The sequence below is a fragment of the Strix uralensis genome, chromosome 2, assembly GCF_047716275.1.
Source record: "Strix uralensis isolate ZFMK-TIS-50842 chromosome 2, bStrUra1, whole genome shotgun sequence".
NCBI lineage: Eukaryota > Metazoa > Chordata > Aves > Strigiformes > Strigidae > Strix > Strix uralensis.
Window position 1 is genome coordinate 124,180,961 of NC_133973.1, and position 20,230 is coordinate 124,201,190.

The following is a 20,230-nucleotide window of genomic DNA, read 5'->3' on the forward strand; positions in this document are numbered from 1 at the left end:
ACTGAATGTAGCCATTCCAAACACGGATTATAATCTAAAGCGCTCTCACCAACGGGAGCTAGGGCACTCCAGCTGCTACGCTACTGCCCAAAAGCATCACTGCAACCACAGCAAGGCCTTGCAGTAAAGAGTGGCTGAGTTTCTGAATCCTGGAAATGTTTCCAGGATTAGTCTGCTGAGGGAAGAATATTTTGATGATATTAAAGAGGTTTACGTTCAATACAATCTGCGCTGTTCAGTTCTGCAAACGCAGAAGTTCTGGGTGTGCGCAGAGTTAGAACATTAAGCACCTAGTAAATTTTACTGGCAGAAGTTCAGACATCTATATACTTAGGAATGCACAAATTGTAAAGAACATATTCCTGGTTTAGACCCTTAAATACTTCCTATGTCTTGCTAGGCACTTAAGTGTTTTTTGCAGACCTATGTTATTTCATAGGAAACTTGTGTACTTGCAAAAACTGGCTGCAAATTAAAAATAGCAGCAGAATTTAGAAGATCCACAATTGACTCAGTTGACAAAAATACTGCTGAATACTTTCCTCTACTATGAGCCAAGCTATGTCATGAAGACATCATTTTTTGACAGGTATTTTTAAAGTCTTGCGTGATTTTTACTTACTGAAATTTTTTTATTTTTCTTACATGCTCCACGAAAAAAAACCAAACTGTGAACTGCCCCACTATATTTGTGATATATTAAATATATAAGAAACAATATAAAAGTTACTGCAACCACAGCAGAGAACATACTTACCAATATTAATTTCATCATCAGTTTCAGCATCTCCAATACACTCAAACTGGAAATCTTGTAAAGACTGTGAAAATTTTTGCACTGCCATGGATAAATCTAAAATTCAAGAAAAAAAGAACAAGAAAAATCAGAATTACTCCACTACAACTTCACTGAACTTTACAAAGTTTCCTTTCTAGTATCTTTTCTGGACAGTAACTTCATTCAAAAATCCCAGTCACCATTTCAAAATCAAAGTACCTGAGATATCGCAGAAACCTATGAAACATGCTGATGCCAGATTTCAAACTTTAATACAGGTATTATGTTGACAACTAAAGAACTGTTACACTTCTTGAAAAATAAGAAATTACTGTAAGAAAGGAATGTTTAGTGGTAAATTGTATATGTAAGTAGACCAGTGTTTAAAATACTGCAAATTAGTTTCAGATTAAAATAAAACTCATTTAGAAACAGTTTCTTTCATAAACATTATCAGAAGAATTAAATTCTAACTATTCTTATACACTAAAACATTATACAGTGTTATGTAAAAGCTTTGTAAAAAGAAACTGAAGGGAAAAAAAGAAACAAGTGCTTTCCAATCAGCTAGGTTGTCCACCGATTATGAGCACTATTTTCACAGAATTACAGAGTGGACCTTTGGAAGAAATGTCAAAGCAATCCAAACTTCATACCATAAAATTTCATTAGAATTGTACACACTCCAACAAAAAAAAAAAAAAAAAAATATCGAAAATACAGAATATCAATGTAACCACATAAATCTGTTTTCTTTTTTAGGTATATTAATGGCAAATGCAGAGATGAATGTAGTAACGAATGAACTAGGTCAAAATTCGAAAACACTACCAGTCCAGATGAGCCCAGAAAACCAGGAACAATTCTTTATGTCCTACAGAACATAACTATGGCATCTATTTTGAAGCTAGGATAATTGGCAATTAAGATTCTCCTATCTGCTAAATCTAATCATATGTCATGGTAAGGATAGATTATGAACGAAAGCCAAGTCATAAATTCTGTTTCAAAAGCATCATGTATCTGTCTCCATCTTTGAAGATGTTTAAAAGCCGTCTGGACATGGTCCTGGGTAACTGGCTTTAGCTGGCCCTGCTTGAGCAGGAGGGTTGGACCAGATGACCTCCAGAGGTCCCTTCCAACCTCAGCCATTTTGTGATTCTGCGATTTCTTTAATCCTCTGTTATCATAAAGCCATAAATACTCATCTACTCAATGCTGGACACAAAATTAGAAGGCTAATTTTTTTCTTGGCAGGAATAAAACCTAGCATATAAATACACAAATGGGCCTAATGTCCTAAATCAAGACACACACACACAAAAATACAAAGAGTGTCATTTAAATCTGAACAATCTCCAACAGTAAGAACCATTCCACTATCCTAAATGAAACAAGGGTTGAAAATCTTTCAAACACCTCCAAATACGAATCCACACAGTAAGATGACTGAAATATTTGCTTTTTAATTAAAGGTAACCACTATCAAGTGGCAGAATCCCTACCAGGATTTTGCCCTACCCCTGTATTTACTCAGTGCCTGCTGCTTTTATATTTTTACATGTAGCTATATAGTGTATCAGTCCAACAAAAGAACAAGCAGTCTTTAGACAATATAGACATGAACAGATTTTTTTCTTGTATTAGTAAGGAATTCCATATGTTTATCTGATAAATAACAAGGGTGTAAAGAACTGGGTAAGCAAATTCTGTATCGTTTTGATAAAAAGCATGGAAAACAGGAAAGAATGCTCCCCAGAATTACCACATCCTTACTGAACATTTCCTACTGTGCTGTACAGGGAGATTATATTATTGAATGTATTAACAAATTGGATGCTAAACACAAAGTGTTTCCTACTGTTTGCATAGATGAAACAAAATAGATTTTTATAAGCCAAAACACTCCATTTTATGCAAATACAGCATTTTGATATCTAAGTAACTGATTGTTCAACAGCTGTTACAGAGACCTAAACCTGAATTTGTTTGCAGCAGGATGCTTTGAGTTTAAAATGGAAGAAACACAGTTTTATTGTTGGGTCTTCCACAGTTAGTCCTAAGCCCTTCTATAAAATTGCTTCATACCAGCTGATGTCAAATGAAATAATATGGTCTTAAGGTGACTGAATGAAGAAGATTCTATATCATAAGTACACCAAAATGTAAAAATTAACCAGCACTAATAGGAATGCAGATTTATTTCCTCTAGACAATCCAATGGCTGCCCACGATGCCCAGCATCTCTATGAACATGAAAGGAAATGAGGGAGCATGGCTGTCACTCTTCCACACATGCAGGGCTTAGTGAAACAAATGTCAAGGGAAAGGAAAACAAATGATAAAAATATCCAAGGTGGAGTCTCCATTTTATACCCTGGATTAGTCATACATAGATGCCAATCTCTCTCTCACTGTGTCAGCAAATCAGTGTTAATGCTTATGCATTTTGAACCTGAAGGAGGCATGTTTAACCTAACTCGGAAATAGTGGGCATGAAGAATGTAGTAAGAATTGCCGAGCTCATTAGATAACTTTATAAAATCATCCAGAATTATACCATTTGGAGATTTCTGCCTCTATACGAGACCCATTCTAATAGCTTGAAAATATTAGAACATAACATATTAAGGTTAAAGCTGTTTAGTGTAGCAACAATTAAAATGAATTTCCAAGGTCAGATGTTTCCTGTGACATTAATTATGCAGTGCAATTAGTTATATTTATCGATTTCTTTCTTAGGAGCACCATCACTTTACTTGATTACAAAATTCACCTAGTCACAGAAAGGACCAGTCGTGCAATAAGCAGGCCTCCTTTAAGAGATACAAAGATTCAAAACTGAATTAAATCAGAAGAGCAACTGCCTCTTCGGTCAAGAGGCAAATGATATCACTACCATCTTATCTTGTCTGGACAAAAAATGAAAAGAGCAGAGAGATGAAGCAGAGACCTTGTCCAGCTTTACAAGATGTCATTTATTACTGTATATCCCAAAGTCTTAAGGTCACTGAGAGCCTTCAATACATCCTGCTCCTTCCAGATGTAGGAAGGTGAATCACCACACCAAACAAATCACCTTTGTAACATCTGCAAGATATGTGGTATTACAGGAGTTACTCCTACTCAGCTTCTAACATGCACATCTTGATAGCCATGTCCCTCTTTACATGGAGTCCACATGAACTAAGGTATTTCCCTTAGCCCAGGACAGAAATCTCTTTTGAGCAGAGACAACTGATCTTCTAAGTTACTATAAAAACCTTATCAGCTTTATTGACTGACAGTACAAGTCTATCATCCAGGAAAGGACAGCTGCTCAGAAGTCTCGATACCATAAATGTTGCTGCCCCTGCTCTTCTGCAAGCACTCCAATAGAGTAATCTCTTTGGGTGGCAGCGAAAGAGGGAAAATGTACCCTGTTATCCGTCAGTCACAAGAGGTGTGAATTTCTAACTGGCAATTCTGTTTCTGACAGTACTCAGCTGCACGTTTTATTCCCTGTTTTTCGTGATTCCAAAGGAGAATTCAGTTCAGTTTTGCAATAAAGCATACAGTCAAGAGTCAATCTACACACTACTTAGAGTCAGTGGAAGGAGATAACTGAGACAGAGTTGCCTGTTTTAGTAAGGGTTGAAGCAAGTCAACTGGCCAGCAAGATTTTTTTTAATGGAGCTCTGACAGAGGAAGTACTAAAAGAAGCACACTACAATGTGACCGGAAACAATAAAAGGATAATTGCAACTTGATCACACGGAAGTAATATAACACCAGTATTAAATATGGATACATATAGTAACAACCACCAGTATCATCATGCTAATGAAAGAATAATAAAAGTCATCATCCATTCAGGAAAGTCACAGGGGAATCAGGAAACACGTTATTCTATTGTACTTCTTCCTGAAGTTTTATGTTTTTGATCAATCTGCTTAATACGTTTACCCAACAAAAACATGGAAGAAAACTCTGCATTATCCTAGAAGTCAGGTTTATTTAAGATTCACTTTGTTTCAAATTGCCAAAAAGGAGGATTTCATTTGAACTGTAATACATTATCTTATTTTAGGCTTCAGATAGGGCCTTACGTGCTGGATATACGATGATAAAACTATGATGCAGTCATACTGCATCATTACTAGAACTGCAGTATTGCTAGAATTGTTTTTCAGCTTTCTTGTCCTAGATCTGTTAAAAAAGATCATAAAATAAATTTTTATATAGAGCCTTGAGGAGGAGAGAACAACACATTGCAACAAAGCAATGCAACGATGGATGCTATTACCTGAAGGACGAAAGAACAAATATATTTGTTTTGGCACAGCCCTTCACAACAAGGATCAAGTTCTACAGATGAGGAAACCTGACAAGATTGTAAGTTGGTAAGCACAAATAATTTTTTGTTTGGGGTGAGAAGGTTGTTTGTTTTTGCCAGTCTGATGGCTGGAAAAACAGAAGAAAGCCCAAGCTTTTGACAGGTGTCAAACAAGCTCCAAAAGCAGAAACTTTATGCACTTGCAAAGGACTCATATCACTACCCCAGTAACAGCCTGCAAGAAACGGTTCTCAGCAAATACATCAAAGCCAAAGTCTTTCTGCTTGTTTACTTACGAAGATGACTTCATTAGCAAATGGAGTTCCAATAACCAACACTCTTCCTGACTGATGTCAATCATCCTGGAAAAGCTTAGTATCATTCACCGGGTTAATAAAGAAGAACAGCAGCTGAAACCCAGTGAGGAGATTAAACATGCCTAAATGAACTTCTGAGCGCCAGCTGGAATGCAGTAAATGGGACTTCAAACAACAGACGCTCTGGCTAACATAGTAACAGCAACATATCTGGTGATCTGACACAAAGCTAGTTATTACCGTATGGCTTCAAAGACAGAAGAAGCAAAGGGGCGATGGCTGAGCTGGCAGGATATTAGAGGCAATCCTTCAGTCAGCTGCATTTCAGGACAGTTGAAAACTGGAAAGGAGACCACATACAGTCATCTTCAGTGTTTCAAACCTTCGGCAGTTTGATTCCACTACCAGATACAACTAGATGCATTGTGGTGCCCTGCTTGATGAGCTATCTCATTTGATCATGCACTGACATACAGGTTTATTAAAACCCAAGCTACTCAACAAAACCGACCATTAAGGAGTGAATATGTGAATAAAACACAGCAGAAACTGAAAAATATTGACAGAGTACTTGATAAAATGGCACTCTAAAATGAAGAGAATCTCTTATCTAGTTCACTGACTTACTCCTCAGTACCTGAAAATGAGTCACTGTTGTGTGTTGGGTTTTTTAAATTGTTTTACAAGTAAATTTATTTTATTGATTTATTTAATAAGCAACTCATCCTATAAACTATTTTTCCAGCTAAGTTATAAATCTACTTTTTCAAGTGGTTAGATAACAGAGACATTATTATTGTGAAACAGCAGCTATGAGCATGATTTGCAGCATTCTTACTGCACCAAATGACACAAGCAAGGAAACATTTAAAAATTCATACATGTGAAAAAAGGGCATTCAGTATTACAAATATAAATCTGTAAAACACTACTTATTCAGAAAAATGCTTGTGAGATACATGTGTCCTTAAATACTTCATGACACAGTTCTCTGCTGTAAAGACGAACCAGGAACTGCCTTGGTTTTGTTATTTTATGTAAGAATGAGCTTCACAGAGGCGGGCTCTATCAAGGCAGAAATAAGCTGGAAGAACAAGAACACCCCACTGAGAAGCACTGAACTTCAACAGCTTCTGTGTTTGCTACAGTCAATTTGATTGTAACTAGAACATGTCACAGTGGGACATCTTTTTCCACACCATAGACTGTAAACACAGCAGCTGGCATTACAATTATATTTAGGCAGTATGAATGATTAAGCAGTTAAAAGCAGTGATCATACAAGATTGCGTATATCACTACTATATTTGAAATTTATTCCTGCCTTATGGGCTTTCTCATTAAAAATCCTAGCTTCACAGTTGTTGGTCTTAATTCAGAAAACAGCCCCAAAATGCATTTTTTTCACAATTTTCACCTTGTTCTACTCTTCATCACTGACTACTGCTTTAAAATGGAAAATAAATCAAAAATCAATGGCCGTAGTTAACTGTCACATACAGAAAATCTTCCAATTTCATAATGTATATGACAGCAGGTCAGCACAAACAAGGGGACCTATAAAGGACTCACAAATTAGCCCAAAGAAGCAATGCAGAGCATGGGGATGTTGGCACATATCTCAGTACTGCAATTAATCCCCTCAACTGTACATGAAAAGAATTCTGTGTTTTGCTGCCAGAACAGGTAACCCCAGCTTAATAAAACACCACCACCGTAACACATGCCCACATCACCTATGGTTAGAAAGCAATTTACAATGCATGTTGACATGCCTTTTAAATACACACAAAAATCTGTGTAGTCAGTTGACACAGCTTCTTCTGCCATCTTCGACTTCAAGTGGCTTCTAGAGTCTTTCCTACCACACATGGTTCACAGCCCATACCACTGCATGGAATATTGTCCATGGCACGTCTATTTTTAGAAGTCTATTGGATGAAATTATTTACATACACACACACACTTGTTATTCTTAATTTCTGAGCTGAATTAATTTGTGAATCAAATTAACTTTTTTGGTAGTCATAGGAAAAAAAAAAAAAAAAAAAACAAAAAACCCCAACTCTCCTCTTACGAGTGATCACATTTTTTCCAAATTTCTGCAGAAGAATTTGATTTGGCAAAACACAGGGCAAGCTGGCACAGAGGAGAGGCTATCTGCAGGGGCAGATGGAGCTAATGCTGTCCACTTGCCATAACGCCTTCTAAAGAAGCCACAAGAAAAGAAGCCACAAGGGAATACAGAATCCAGTGCCAAGTGCCAAAGATTTTGCAGCACAAGGGCCATTGCTCTGTATTGACACAGTCATTTATTGTTGCTATCAATGAACTCTTTATCCCCTTTATTTGCTAGCTTCATTGGTGTATATTCTTTGCCAACTTGCTATTCATGGAGCAATAATAAGCAACTAAAATAAACAACCCCCTACCCCAACAATCCCAAATTACTTTTCCACCTTAGGCTCGATGTTTTGCTCTTAATTTGAGGGAAGCTAATTTCTTTCTCATACTCTCCAGGGAAAGGCCATCAAGCAGAATATGTCAACATGTAGCCCATGCATTGCTGCATTCCTCTGCGGTTAAACAAGGCACTATAGCAGTTTGACATTTTTCAGTGTCGTTTTCTTATTCATGAATATTTCCATGAGAAAAGTGCACAATTTACTTTCTCATTCTAGTAAGCACTGAGAAATCCCCTTGATCAGATGCAATAAAATCCGCAACAAAATCCCCACTTTCTTAACACTATGATGCAAGATCTATTGAAAAGTCTGTATCTTCTACAAACTTCATAGCTATTTATATCAATGTTTTTAAGTGTCAATTTCCTTATGTTAGAAACTTTTGCAGTACTTTCAATATTCTTAGTATTTCTTTATAGTTAAGCACTAAATCCAACACATTCTTGAAGAAGACACCCCAAGAATAGAGCATTGATGTTTAATGAGAGGGAGCTTTTCTTAGGCCACATTTGCATGCTTACTTGATAAAATCATAATAAAACTTCCCAGAAACAACTGCTGAATCAAATAATGTTATACAGTTAAAAGACAGTGTTGGTAATATTCCATCCCTCTTTTCACTATTCCTCTCCTTACCCCAATTCATTTCATCTGTAGGTGTGGAAACCTAACCTTATTCAGATAATTAGAAGAACAGAAGAAGTGAATTTTAGTTTAGCATGCAAAAGTGGTAAAGTCTATACAATGACTAACTCATTTTGACTTTGCATAGTTATAAATACATGAAAGAATGAAAATGCCACTAAAAATGTATGTCCTATAACCATCAATGTGAAGGACACCACACAGTACGTACTACACATCTGCTTCTCTGAAGTTAAGGCACATGTATAACTTCATATGTATAACTTCATAGCTCTTTACCATATTAAGTGGTGTCATTTTATTTTGTTTTGATACCGCCACATTCTTGCATTTTATTTCTCATTACCTCATTGCTACAAAACCCTCTCTTTCTCAATATTTTAGTTTATAAGACTGTTCAACCATACTGCTGCATTTGATTAGAAAACAAACTATGTAGGGCATTACTAGGGTCTAACCCTTCCAATCATCAAACCATACTCACAGTATTAATGCAACAATAAAACCTTTACAAGTGACTAATCACATGGTTAAAAGCATAACAGAAAATTTTTCTTTGCTACCAATTGCAATTTTTTGAATATTTTCCACAAATATGGTTAAAAGTTTCAAAAGCATTTGGTTTCATTTTACTTTTGAAATGATAAAGACTGGCTGTAGGGTATAACTTAGTACTACTTCTAGCATATTACTATATATTTCTAAATTGCACTCAACAAAAACATTTCTATACAATGCCAGTTTTGCAGATAAGCTTATTTTCATTCAGTAAGCTTTTTGGCCAAGATCCACAGTAAGGATTCCAATATTTTCAATACTGGAATATTCCAACACTACTTCTCTGTTAGAGAATACAAGCATATTTCCCTGCTTTTTTCCATTCTCAAATAATTGAAAATCAGTACTCTTTCACCCACACTCTTCTATTTTCCCTGTGTCCGTAGATAAAACTAATCCATAGTTCTGTATCAGGAAGCTCTCAACTCTTTAGCCTAACTTTTTAACCACTCAGTAAAGCATGTGAAACATACCCGAGAAGAAGATGAGATTACATCTGATATAACATGCAGTAAATAAACACTCCTTACCCTCCTCCTTGTTTAAAGATTTATCTGACATTCAAGTTGCTTACTTCAGTTGAATGCTGTATACCATTCTTCTCCTAAGCCTACTGCCTTTCTGTACATTTTGCTACACTTTCCAGAGAGATGCAGTTTGCTGGTCTCCAACTTACTATGTATACCAAAAAAGTCCGGGTCATGGTGGCACACAAGATGTGGTAGCTGAGCCAAATGATGACCATCTTTTGTTCACAGAGTCTTTGTCATACACTAATTCTCACACTACAAAAGGATATCAACATTAATACTGGTGAGAGCCTTGTGCAACACCTCAAATTTGTGTAACTCAAGGCTGCTCTGAGATCTCAGATGTAAGTGTACAACCTCTTTCAGATGTCTGTAGTACTAATGTAGATAGCACACCAAGGTATCCAGTTCAAGGACACAGCCACTGGAACTGTTTGGACAACATCAAACACTGCATACATGCTGATTTTCTTCCCTTTTTCAAATACAATTAATTTCAGGTTTGTTTCAATAGTCATTTGAATGACAAACAACTTAAAGCAGCAGCCTTACTGTAAGATTATATAGAAATCCTAAACAACTGAAAAAAGCTAAAATGTTAACTTTTTCCCCCCACACACACTTTTCTTTTTTTTTTGGTTAGTTTTTCATATCTTCTTCTATATCATTTTACTTTAACTTCTGCATAGTTTTCTACCACTCCATTAGCCATCCTAGGTTCCTAAACTTTCTTCCCTGTAAATTTGCACTGACCCTCAACACACTTCCTCTTGCTCCTTCTGGGGATTTTAAATGCTCTTTCATGATCTTCCACATTCTTCCCCTACCCCATAGATGTTTATTTCCCAGAACAGTGAGAGTCTTTTCCAGGGAGCTGGGTCCACAGTCCAGCCTTTCCTCCCCAGTCTCTTTCATTTAAATGGTTTATCAGGCTTGCTGCGTCATTTCTCACTCCTCCTGGCACATCACAAAGACTGCAAGCAGTGAGCAGGCAGAGAAGCACCACAAAAAAAGGACAGAGAAACTAAGAGCAGATGCTGCCAGAGGTTGAAATAGCAGAGAGTGACTTCCTGTCTGCTAACCAAGGATTTGCCAGAAAAAACATGGGAATTCCCAGATTACGTGCAACATAAGGTATTGGTGCATCAGACAGTCCTTTAGTAGTATTTTAAAATACAGTTTTCTCTGTTTGTTCTTTATCTTACAGTGCATCCAGAGAAATTTTAAAAATGCATGTGCATATACAGACAGTGAAACACAAGGCAATATATGATAATATAATTTCACAGTATAAGTAAAGCCTATGTTGCAATGCATTTGTAAGGAGCCACAGTTCTGATTATTTGGGCAAGATCAGTTCTGTGCTGCATACATGTACATGTAGAATGAGATGCAATTTCCCCCCTACTACCCCTACCCAGTTATGTATCCAGAGGAAAAGATAAAAAATAGGGTTAGTCAGTTCTGGTATGAACAGGGAGCTATTAAGAAACTGCTTCTAGGAAAACTAAGAATAAATCACTGCATCAATTATCATGCAGATCTGTAGCTGTAAAAATTTCTGAATATATCTTTAAATGCTTTTATGTGACATGATTTTTACATTAAATAGACTCTCCTATTCTGTGAAGAGAGCTGCTCAAAGAAGGATCGGTCACATTGGCCTGTGCTGGATGGCGGGGGAGGGATGAAAGGAATGAAAGCAGTTATCAAGGCATTTGTAAGTAGTGAGCTCTTGGAACAACATTAGAGTTGAGGGTCATGGGAAACAGAAGCTTTGCTCACCCTTCTTCCTGGCAAAGTTTTCTGCATTTGGGCAACAAAGTAAAATGTTTTGTAAGAACAGAAGGAGGAGAGGGAAAAAAATTAAAATGTGTATATTTAGCTCATTAAAAAAAAAAATACTACCACTTTGCTTTAAAGGAAATGAAACACTTTCCATATGAAATTCTTTCAGGCTCTTAGAGCTCAGGAATACAACACTCGATTAGATTCCTTTGATCAGACAACTAATATCACAGTCACATGAACTTCAGTATTGCACATAACAGGGTTATGTGCTTTGTTGGTTTTTTTTTTTTTTTTTCCCCCTAACACAGACACACACACAAACAGATGTAAGTAACATTTGTTTAGAGTATCAGATAGGCACTTCCAGACACAGAGGATGGAATGGAGACCCCAAATCAAGCAGGATTTTGTCCAGCAAAGTTAAATGGCACTAAATGTCTTTCGAAATTTGGCCAAAGGAGTTTCCTGCACTCAGATAGTCAACCATACAGCCGATTCACTACATAGCTACTTCTCACCACTTAGGGAGAATGGATACCAAACACATCAGTTTTATATAGCAAATGAGCTTAATATGCTAGTTAAACCCTCTTCTACCTTTAAAGTATGAAAGGAATTCAGAAAATGAAGATACGAGAGCCGTAAAAGCACTTAAAAGCCTTAAAAGCCATTATTGAGGGTTTAAATTAAATCACTTGCAGTATCCTAAACTCAAAAATCTGTTACCAAAATACCTACATTTTAATAATGGGGGGAAAAACAGCCAAATGGAATATGCTTCATTACATAATGAAATGCACAACTACAAATCTGTTTCACCAGGTGAGCTCATGTCTGTACAGCTCAATAATCAAGCCTTCCCAAGGAGTTTGGAGTTAACCTAATTTGCATGTGACTATTTCCTTAACAGTTACGAAATAGTTTTTGTATCTTACATACTTTCCAGTTTTATTGCATTCAGCCAGAGAGGGAAAGAAATAAAACACTGTAAAAAGCAGTAATCACATGAAGTTTCTCTCTATGTATTTCAAAGAACAGGCTCTTCGTATTTGGCAGGAAAGAGAGAAATATCCCTCACATTCATTTCATTGGACTCTTTTAGTTAACTGCTCAGACAAAAATAAGGAACTTTAATGATATTCTGCTGAAGTCTACCTAGTTTTTCTTAAGTCAAAAAACTTAGAAGAATGACCAACTAGGCTTCTACATATTTCATCTGTTTTTTTCAACTTTTAATTCTCTGGATTTTCTTTCTACTTCCCTGTCATGAAAAGATTTAGGAATGTATGACAACATCCTCTTGTTATCTTCCTGGCAGAGTGATATCCTTTAATTAATAATCTTACCATCCATTAGTACTAGTAGTGTTTATATTATGGCATATGTAATGAGTTCTGAACTAACTATTACCAGTCATGCATGAGACAACTAGGTTGTTTTATTACTGTACACTTGGGTCCAGACAAGAAACAAATTAAATATTAGTCATTACTTGAAATCAGGAAAAAGGAACAGAAAGAGAAATACCATTAACACCACTCCATCAATGCACAGACCTGCATTTAAATACAGATTTTGCCTTACTCCTTGATGCCATCCCAAAGTACCTGGGAAAGGCACAGGGAAATGAGGCAAAGGTAAATGGTAAGAAAATGGTAAGAATATCTTGTTTAAAGAAATGCACTCACAGTCATCATCCTGAAAAAGATAGCTGCAAGAGTTCTACAAAATAACAAGCAGTACAGAAACGGTGGCTCTCTTCCAAAGTGAAAACAAAAAGCTATCTAACACAGCAAGAAGCAAGCCCAAAACAAAAAAGAAGATGCTTTTTCTTAAAATGCGTAGTTAAATAATGAAGCTCCCTGTCACCGGATGCTGTGGATATTAAAAATTTATGTGGGTTCAACAAAGGACTAGACAAGTTCACAGAAGAAAAATCCACTGAGAGCTATTAAAGACATAACCCCTTGCTCAGGAAATCTTCAAGCCCAAACTGCTGGAGGCAGCGGAAGCATCACTACATTCTGCCTGCTCTTATTCTTTACTCTAGGCAGTCAGTGATGCACGTCAGAAAAAACACAACTCACAGCACAGCACTCACTTGTATCTAGAGACAGGAGATAACACCAGCTAAGCCTCATGTCGGCCCAACACAGTCATTCTTAGCTCTTTGTAGGAAGATTTGGACGCATATGTTTGGCAAATGCTCGAATGACTCAAGGCACTGTTAGCTGATCACCACCATCTGCTAGCAGGAGGTTATCACTCTCACAGATGAGCCAATACACCACCACGGTGTAAGCCCTCTTTAGCTACATATCTACAGTCACCTATTTTAGCAACAGACAACAACAAAGGAGGAGGAGCTGAGTTAACACTGCAAAATTAAGGACTGTGAAGATGTTCTATCTGGCTGGCTGAACCATGGGAGATGTCCTCCAGAGGATCAATGATGATGGGTAGATGGAAGCTGTACCATCTTTAATGGCTACAGAGCCAGAGGAGGTGGACCACTATGCCTTTAGTCATATTACAAGGCTATAATTCTTCCAGCATGGACTTGTTTAGTGATTTGTGCTATGGGGTACAGCAAGCGTAACTTTTAACAGTAAAAATAACTGCATTAATAAATGAATAGCTGACAAAAGTTGATCTGGGCTACCAAACCCAAATGGCTTCAATGAAGACTGATTATACAGCTTTACTCCTTTCTCACTCTGTGCCTGCACACACGTATTATCTTTACCCTCTTCCTTCGAAACTTTTCCTAACTTAGTTCTTAGCACAAGGGCGGTCACTATGTGGACAACTATTCAATACTTGTTTTTTCTTCATAGTTCAGTATTGCTCTCTCCTCTTCTCCTCCCACTATTGCTTAGGGCGTACCATCCAAGTCCTGTAATGAACGCATTATTATCTCAGCCTTCATGCAAGCCAAGTCTAGAAAGACTGTAAAAGAAGGATATTTCTGTGTCATATGCAGCACCACTACCCTATTTGACAGATGGAGATGCTGAAAGCAAGACTGCCTAAGGCCACACACCGAACTGGTGATTAGGCAGACCCTTGTGGTTCCCTGCTTCATGCCCATTATTCCAGATGCCATTCCTTCAGACCAGGAGATGCTAACCAGAGCTGGAAAGAATGCAGCTCCTCACACTTCCCTGTCCCCACAAAAGCTGCAACTTTTTTCTTCCAAGGGGGCATAATTTTTAAAAATAAAGTTTTACATTAAAAGGAGAGAAGAAAACCCTAAATTAGTTTGTTGGGGTTTTTTTGTTTTTTTTTTTTTTTTTTTTTTTTTTTTTTAAAAAAAAGGTAACACAACCTTGTTTTGATCCATTTAATGCAGTCTGTACAGAATGCCAGGTTACTCCAGCTGCAGCAGTTAGTGCTCTGCATTTGTTTCAAGTCAGTCTCCACTAAAATGAGGAACACGGCACACACAAACAGGCTTGCTTACTTAACAGTCACTTGCTAAACTTTAGTTCAAGCATCTTTAGAAAAACAAAAGACTCAAACAAAAACAGGACAGAAAAACTAAGGTTTCCACAATTAAACTCTGATATTTCTTAATCGGAACAGTTTACATTTGAATAACTTTAACATAGGGATTTTGCATATAAAATGTTTCCATTAGTTTTCAGGTGCTGCAGAAATTTACTTCTCTTCCACAAAATCATGTTAATTCCCACTAACTAAGATTAGCTCCCACCAAGATTTCAATCTAACCTCATCACAGTTCAACCTCAAGAATCAATATTCAGGAGAATACTGAAGAGACAGGAAACAGAGAGCTTCTTTGCTTGCATAAAAGTTCTAGAGGAAGCCCAGACAGGTTTCCTCCCAGAAAAATGGAAAAAATTCCTTCTTGAAAAGATACAAAATGACACTGTAATAGCTGATAACAATGCTTTTGGAAAATATCCACTCATCTTGTTTCCACACACAGTGGAAAAGTCAGTAAGTCAATAATTCACTGGGAGGATGAATTAAAAAAATAGAAAAGTTCTGAGCCTGAACCACTTATTTGTTATTAAGGTATTCATAAAGCAAAATATGGTGTTTAACTGTATTTTTATCCAAAGACTGACTGCAGAATGTCCCTGAGACCACCAAAATACAATCTTCCCTCCAGCATGCTATTAGAAGTTGCACCTGAAGCACAAGCTTTGCATGCTCACAACTTGTCTGCCTGGGTTTCCATTCCAGGACACCCTCCTCATCCTTCTCTCAATGAAGAGCAGCTTGAAGGAGTTGTAGATTCCATTTCAAAAGCCCAGCAGCACTTAATGTATTGGCTTCTCTATCTGCCATTTAATACAAGTGGGAACATTTCCATGAATTTATACTTTTCATAAAAACACCGGAAATCTTACCAAGATTAAAATCAAACAAGTTCTGTAACGGGATGCAACTCTGAAATCATCAATTCTTTTTAAAACAAAACTGAATTGCCTGTATGGAAAAAAGATTCAGTTAGTCTAGGCAAGATTTGTTGTTTACAACAAGCAATATGAATTGAACAGACAAAGCACAAAAATGGTAGTCTGGATTTTGGACACTGCTTTCCAAATATTTTTCTTCTCATGAGCATGTAAAATGTTTAACTGCAATGGATGGTCCTTTCAGAGCTCAATGTGTATTGACTGTAATCCTGTTTCATCTCCAGTTGAATACGTAAGTAAATATGAATCAATGAAAAGCCTATGATCTTTGAATTACTCAAGAGACTTCATGAGTTGCCAAGTAAAACACCTTCTTCCGAAAACATTCATGTTAGCTTCCTTGATATAAGCAAACAGAGCACATTAAAATATCGGCTGCAAGAGAAGAAAAACGTAGCACTAAATAGATTTTTTTATTATTATTATTTTTAATTATTTTATTTAAAAGTACAGCATCCAATAAGCAGTTGGCTTTACAGATCTCTTTGGGTCTAATGTGCAGGGCAATACATACTGTATCCAAATGAATCAATTCTGTTTTATTAATTGTTTCTGAATTAAGGACTCCCAATCTACTCATTGTCAAGAGACCATAATGACTCCTGCTGACTGTTGTAACAGCGCATCTATCAAGGACTGTGCTTCTCTGGCTCCCTAAACATACAATGTATCTTAATATCTCAAGCCAATTATTCACGAAAACAGGCTTGCTAAATCCTCTTACAAGCACCTTTACCTACGAGTAAGCAATACTCCTAGGATCCACTCTGCACAGACAAGAACCCAGAACACTGGTATAATTGAAGCCACCTCTCAATGCAAGCCAGTCACGTTCATTACTTAGCAGCCAAAGAGCTAGTAATTTTAACTCTGATATCATACCCTCAAGCTAAATATATAAATTAATCTTGTTTGGTTTGCTGTCAATTTTCATAATAGCTGAAAGAGAAAAAAAAAATCACTGTGGAATATTAATTATAAACTGGGTAAAGATTACGCTCAAAATTAGTGTGGGAAGCAGTAATCATAAATAATATGGATGAGAGAACAAATACGAAGTTTGACATAAATAGCCTCATCAGCATTATTTTCCTATTGGTTTTGGAGGCCACCAAGACATATACATATTTACGAAGAAAAAGAACTAAGTCAAACAAAAACTAGGACTTACAGTGTCAATTTCTCAGTAATGACACTCAGGTTGCCTTTTTTTTTTTTTATTCCATTCCTTCCTCCTCCACTTTCTAACATGAAAAATGAAACTTCTCTTCCCTCAAAGAAAAACAAAATCCAATAATAACCCTCAAAAGTTCTGCCTTAGCAGCTTAAGAAGTCTTCTTGAACTGAATTTTCCGGTGGCTAAGAGATTATGCAGCTGCTAACTTTACTAGTTGGTATATATCTTCCCAAAACAGACCTACAAAATTATTTTAAAATTCATGGGTTTGTACTACTGAATGAAAAAACAGAACATATTTCTGGGTGTGAATAATAGTCAGATTCTGTTTTTCATCATCTCCCCTCAGATAAGCAAAGTAGAAGGGCTTGAGAGAATTCTGGCTTCTTAAGACTTACGGGTTGAAGCTCTGATAACTTTCAAGTGTACATGTAAATGACTATTGCAAGAAAAAAATAAATAAGAGTACATTTACTGCAATAGTCTAAAACAGTACAGTTACCTGAATATTTCCTTATCACTATCATCTGCATGGCTGCAGCAGAGCCTGGTAAAACTCTTCCTGATAAAACTTATCACTGACAAGTTATTTTAAAATTAAATGCAGAAAGCTATGCAACACAGACAACATTCAAGATAACAAAAGATAACCTGAAAAATACAAGAGAGAGGGTTTTTTTTTTCTTTAAATAAGTAACAGTACAGTATCAGAATGATAGACCTAGAAATAACTGGAAATAACGTGTAGAATGAAGACTGCTGTAACAAACTCAGAGATACCAGAGACACAGTATATAGTCTGTATTAAAAAGTGATAGATAGAAAATTTATTTGTTACCTGGCCTTTAAAAACCAGCATTTGATAATTTAATTAAGCACTGCAGGAATCTGTATGCACAAGTGACAGAATGTTTTTACAATATAGTTTTGTATTTATATTGAAATTTAACTTTGATAAATATTCCTATCCTTTGCTGAACATTTTTTCACAATGTTCTAGGATCACTCTTTTTGCTACGGAGTTTTTGATTTTAAAAGACAAACACATGAGCAGGGCTATTAAGTCTCGACTAGTACAAGATTCTGACATCTTAAAAAAATTCCTAGTGGTACAGATAAAGGCCATAATGGGGAAATATTTTAATAAATACCATTCATCATCTTCTCTGGGGTGTTCACTCCCAAGCGTATGAAGAAAAGTCTGACATATTTTTTAAGTATGGAATTACTAAAACAGATTTTTCCCTGCAAGGCATAATTTATATAATTCTTCCTCAGGACTGTATGTTGAAAAGGAGACCAAGTCCCGAGAATGAATTCCAAAGTGAGAAGAGAGGAAAACAAAAGCCTAACCTTTTTCTGAAAGCACAGAAGAAATACAGCTATTTACTAACAGTGTATATTGAACTGTCATGATTAGTATTACCTAAACCATCAGGTTTTGGGCAACCTCTAGTATCCAAGATGGTTTTTCCTTCTCCCCTGAAGACTGAACCCAGTTGATGTTTTCTGGTTAGTTTAGGAATCCCAAAGATATTTCTTTCTTCTCGAATCCCTCCCACACTGCCTTTTCAGATACTTCTCCATTTTCAAATGCTAGCACTGAGTTTCTCTCTGACTTCTGGGCAACATCATGTTAGTTCAAAATCTCTCCAACACACAAAGGGGACAAAAGTACTTTTCAATGCTATGGTCATCTTACTTTCCAAAAACCTGCCTGCTCGGACAACGGCTATTCGAATTTTTATTGCCCTCACTTGAATGCGTAATTTACAGAGAGCAGACTGGCCCTTCTACAGCCTTCTGTTTAATAAAAAATTCATCACAACTGTGAATTGTAAATAGGAACATCCCCTCAGACAACACAGACTAGCAACTCCAAAATCACTACTCCCTTCATGTTATCCTTCCAAATATTTGCAGATAGCTACGAAGACGCTCTCAAGCTTTATTAAGATAATAGAAGAAAAAGAAAGGAGAAGGAAAAAAAATATATTCTGTCTATGGGTTATTATTTTTCTTTGGTGGGTGTAATGGAGGAGAAAGAATCCAAAAGCGAAGGGCCTTGAAAACAGTTTTTAGGATTAAGTTTTTGTTTCAATATAGCATTTTGACAAACAGTACAATGACAAGAGAAAGGTGGCTGCCTAGAGCTCCCACACATTCAGCAGAAGAGATGGCCGACAACAGCTCCAAAAAGATCCCACACAACTTCCTCTAAAATACTCCACAAATTGGAATTGGTATTGTCAGGAAGTGTTTCTATTCATTGACAAAACCAAAAAACTAACCCACAATATCAGAATCAGTCAAATGACTAAGACATTAATGAAGACTATTCCCTGACATGGACATAACTCATCTGGACAAAAAAAAAAAAAAAAAAAAAAAAAAAAGAACATAAAAAAGAGAAAGGTATACCAATGGGTGCTTGCACAACAGCTTTTTGAGTGAAGAGATATATGTTTCTGAAAAATCACATTCCAGTGAGAACTCAAGATCTTTTAGCTCCTGTTCTTCAATCCTCCTGAAAAATTAATTTAGCAACCTACATAACCCATGTAATATTCTACAGTCCAAACAAATACTTTCATTTAAGGATCAAGGTAGGGGAGTAGTAGAGCTGTAGGGAAGGTAGCAGAAGACTCTTCTCTTAAAGCTTCAGTTCTGCTAAGTACTGAACTCAGCAAAGTGCATATTCCAGCTGAGTTCATCTCAAAAGAAACACAAGAGGATGTGGGCTTTAAGCCAGTAAAATATTCAATGATCTGGAATCTCACAGGATAGACCTACCGAACTGGTTTTGCAACTGCCAGTGCACAAAAGCAGCAACAAGTACTTAACTCAGTTGCAGCTTCTTATAACGGAATCGAACTTTAGTAGATTTTCTGTATTATCACTATTGACATTTCTCTTTCCACCCTTCTGCATCTCAAAGGAGCCTTACTATTTAGCCAAGTCACAAAAAAATATGGAGATCAGGTTGGAAAAAGAGGGTGTTAACACTGAGTAACATATTTTGCTGCTGATATAGATGTTTATAATCAGCTTTTATTTTTTTCTTTCTTTAAAAGTAGCAGAAGGATGTCACAACCTTAAATGTCAGGGAGATAAGGAGATAGATGAAAATGAAATTTAGGAAGCACACACTAATGTACATAGAAAAAAAATAATTACATGCACACAGTGATCGGATTTACATTAGC

The 20,230-nt window shown here is 36.5% G+C and overlaps 1 protein-coding gene across 1 annotated transcript in view; it reads right to left on the reverse strand.

Annotated features, from left to right (window-relative positions):
- Window positions 1-20,230, reverse strand: part of ARHGAP42 (Rho GTPase activating protein 42) — a 175,678-nt gene that overhangs the window by 135,640 nt on the left and 19,808 nt on the right. The window contains exon 2 of the mRNA XM_074860209.1: window positions 758-853. Within this exon, the coding sequence (XP_074716310.1) occupies window positions 758-853 (96 nt within the window). The remainder of the gene's footprint in view (window positions 1-757; window positions 854-20,230) is intronic.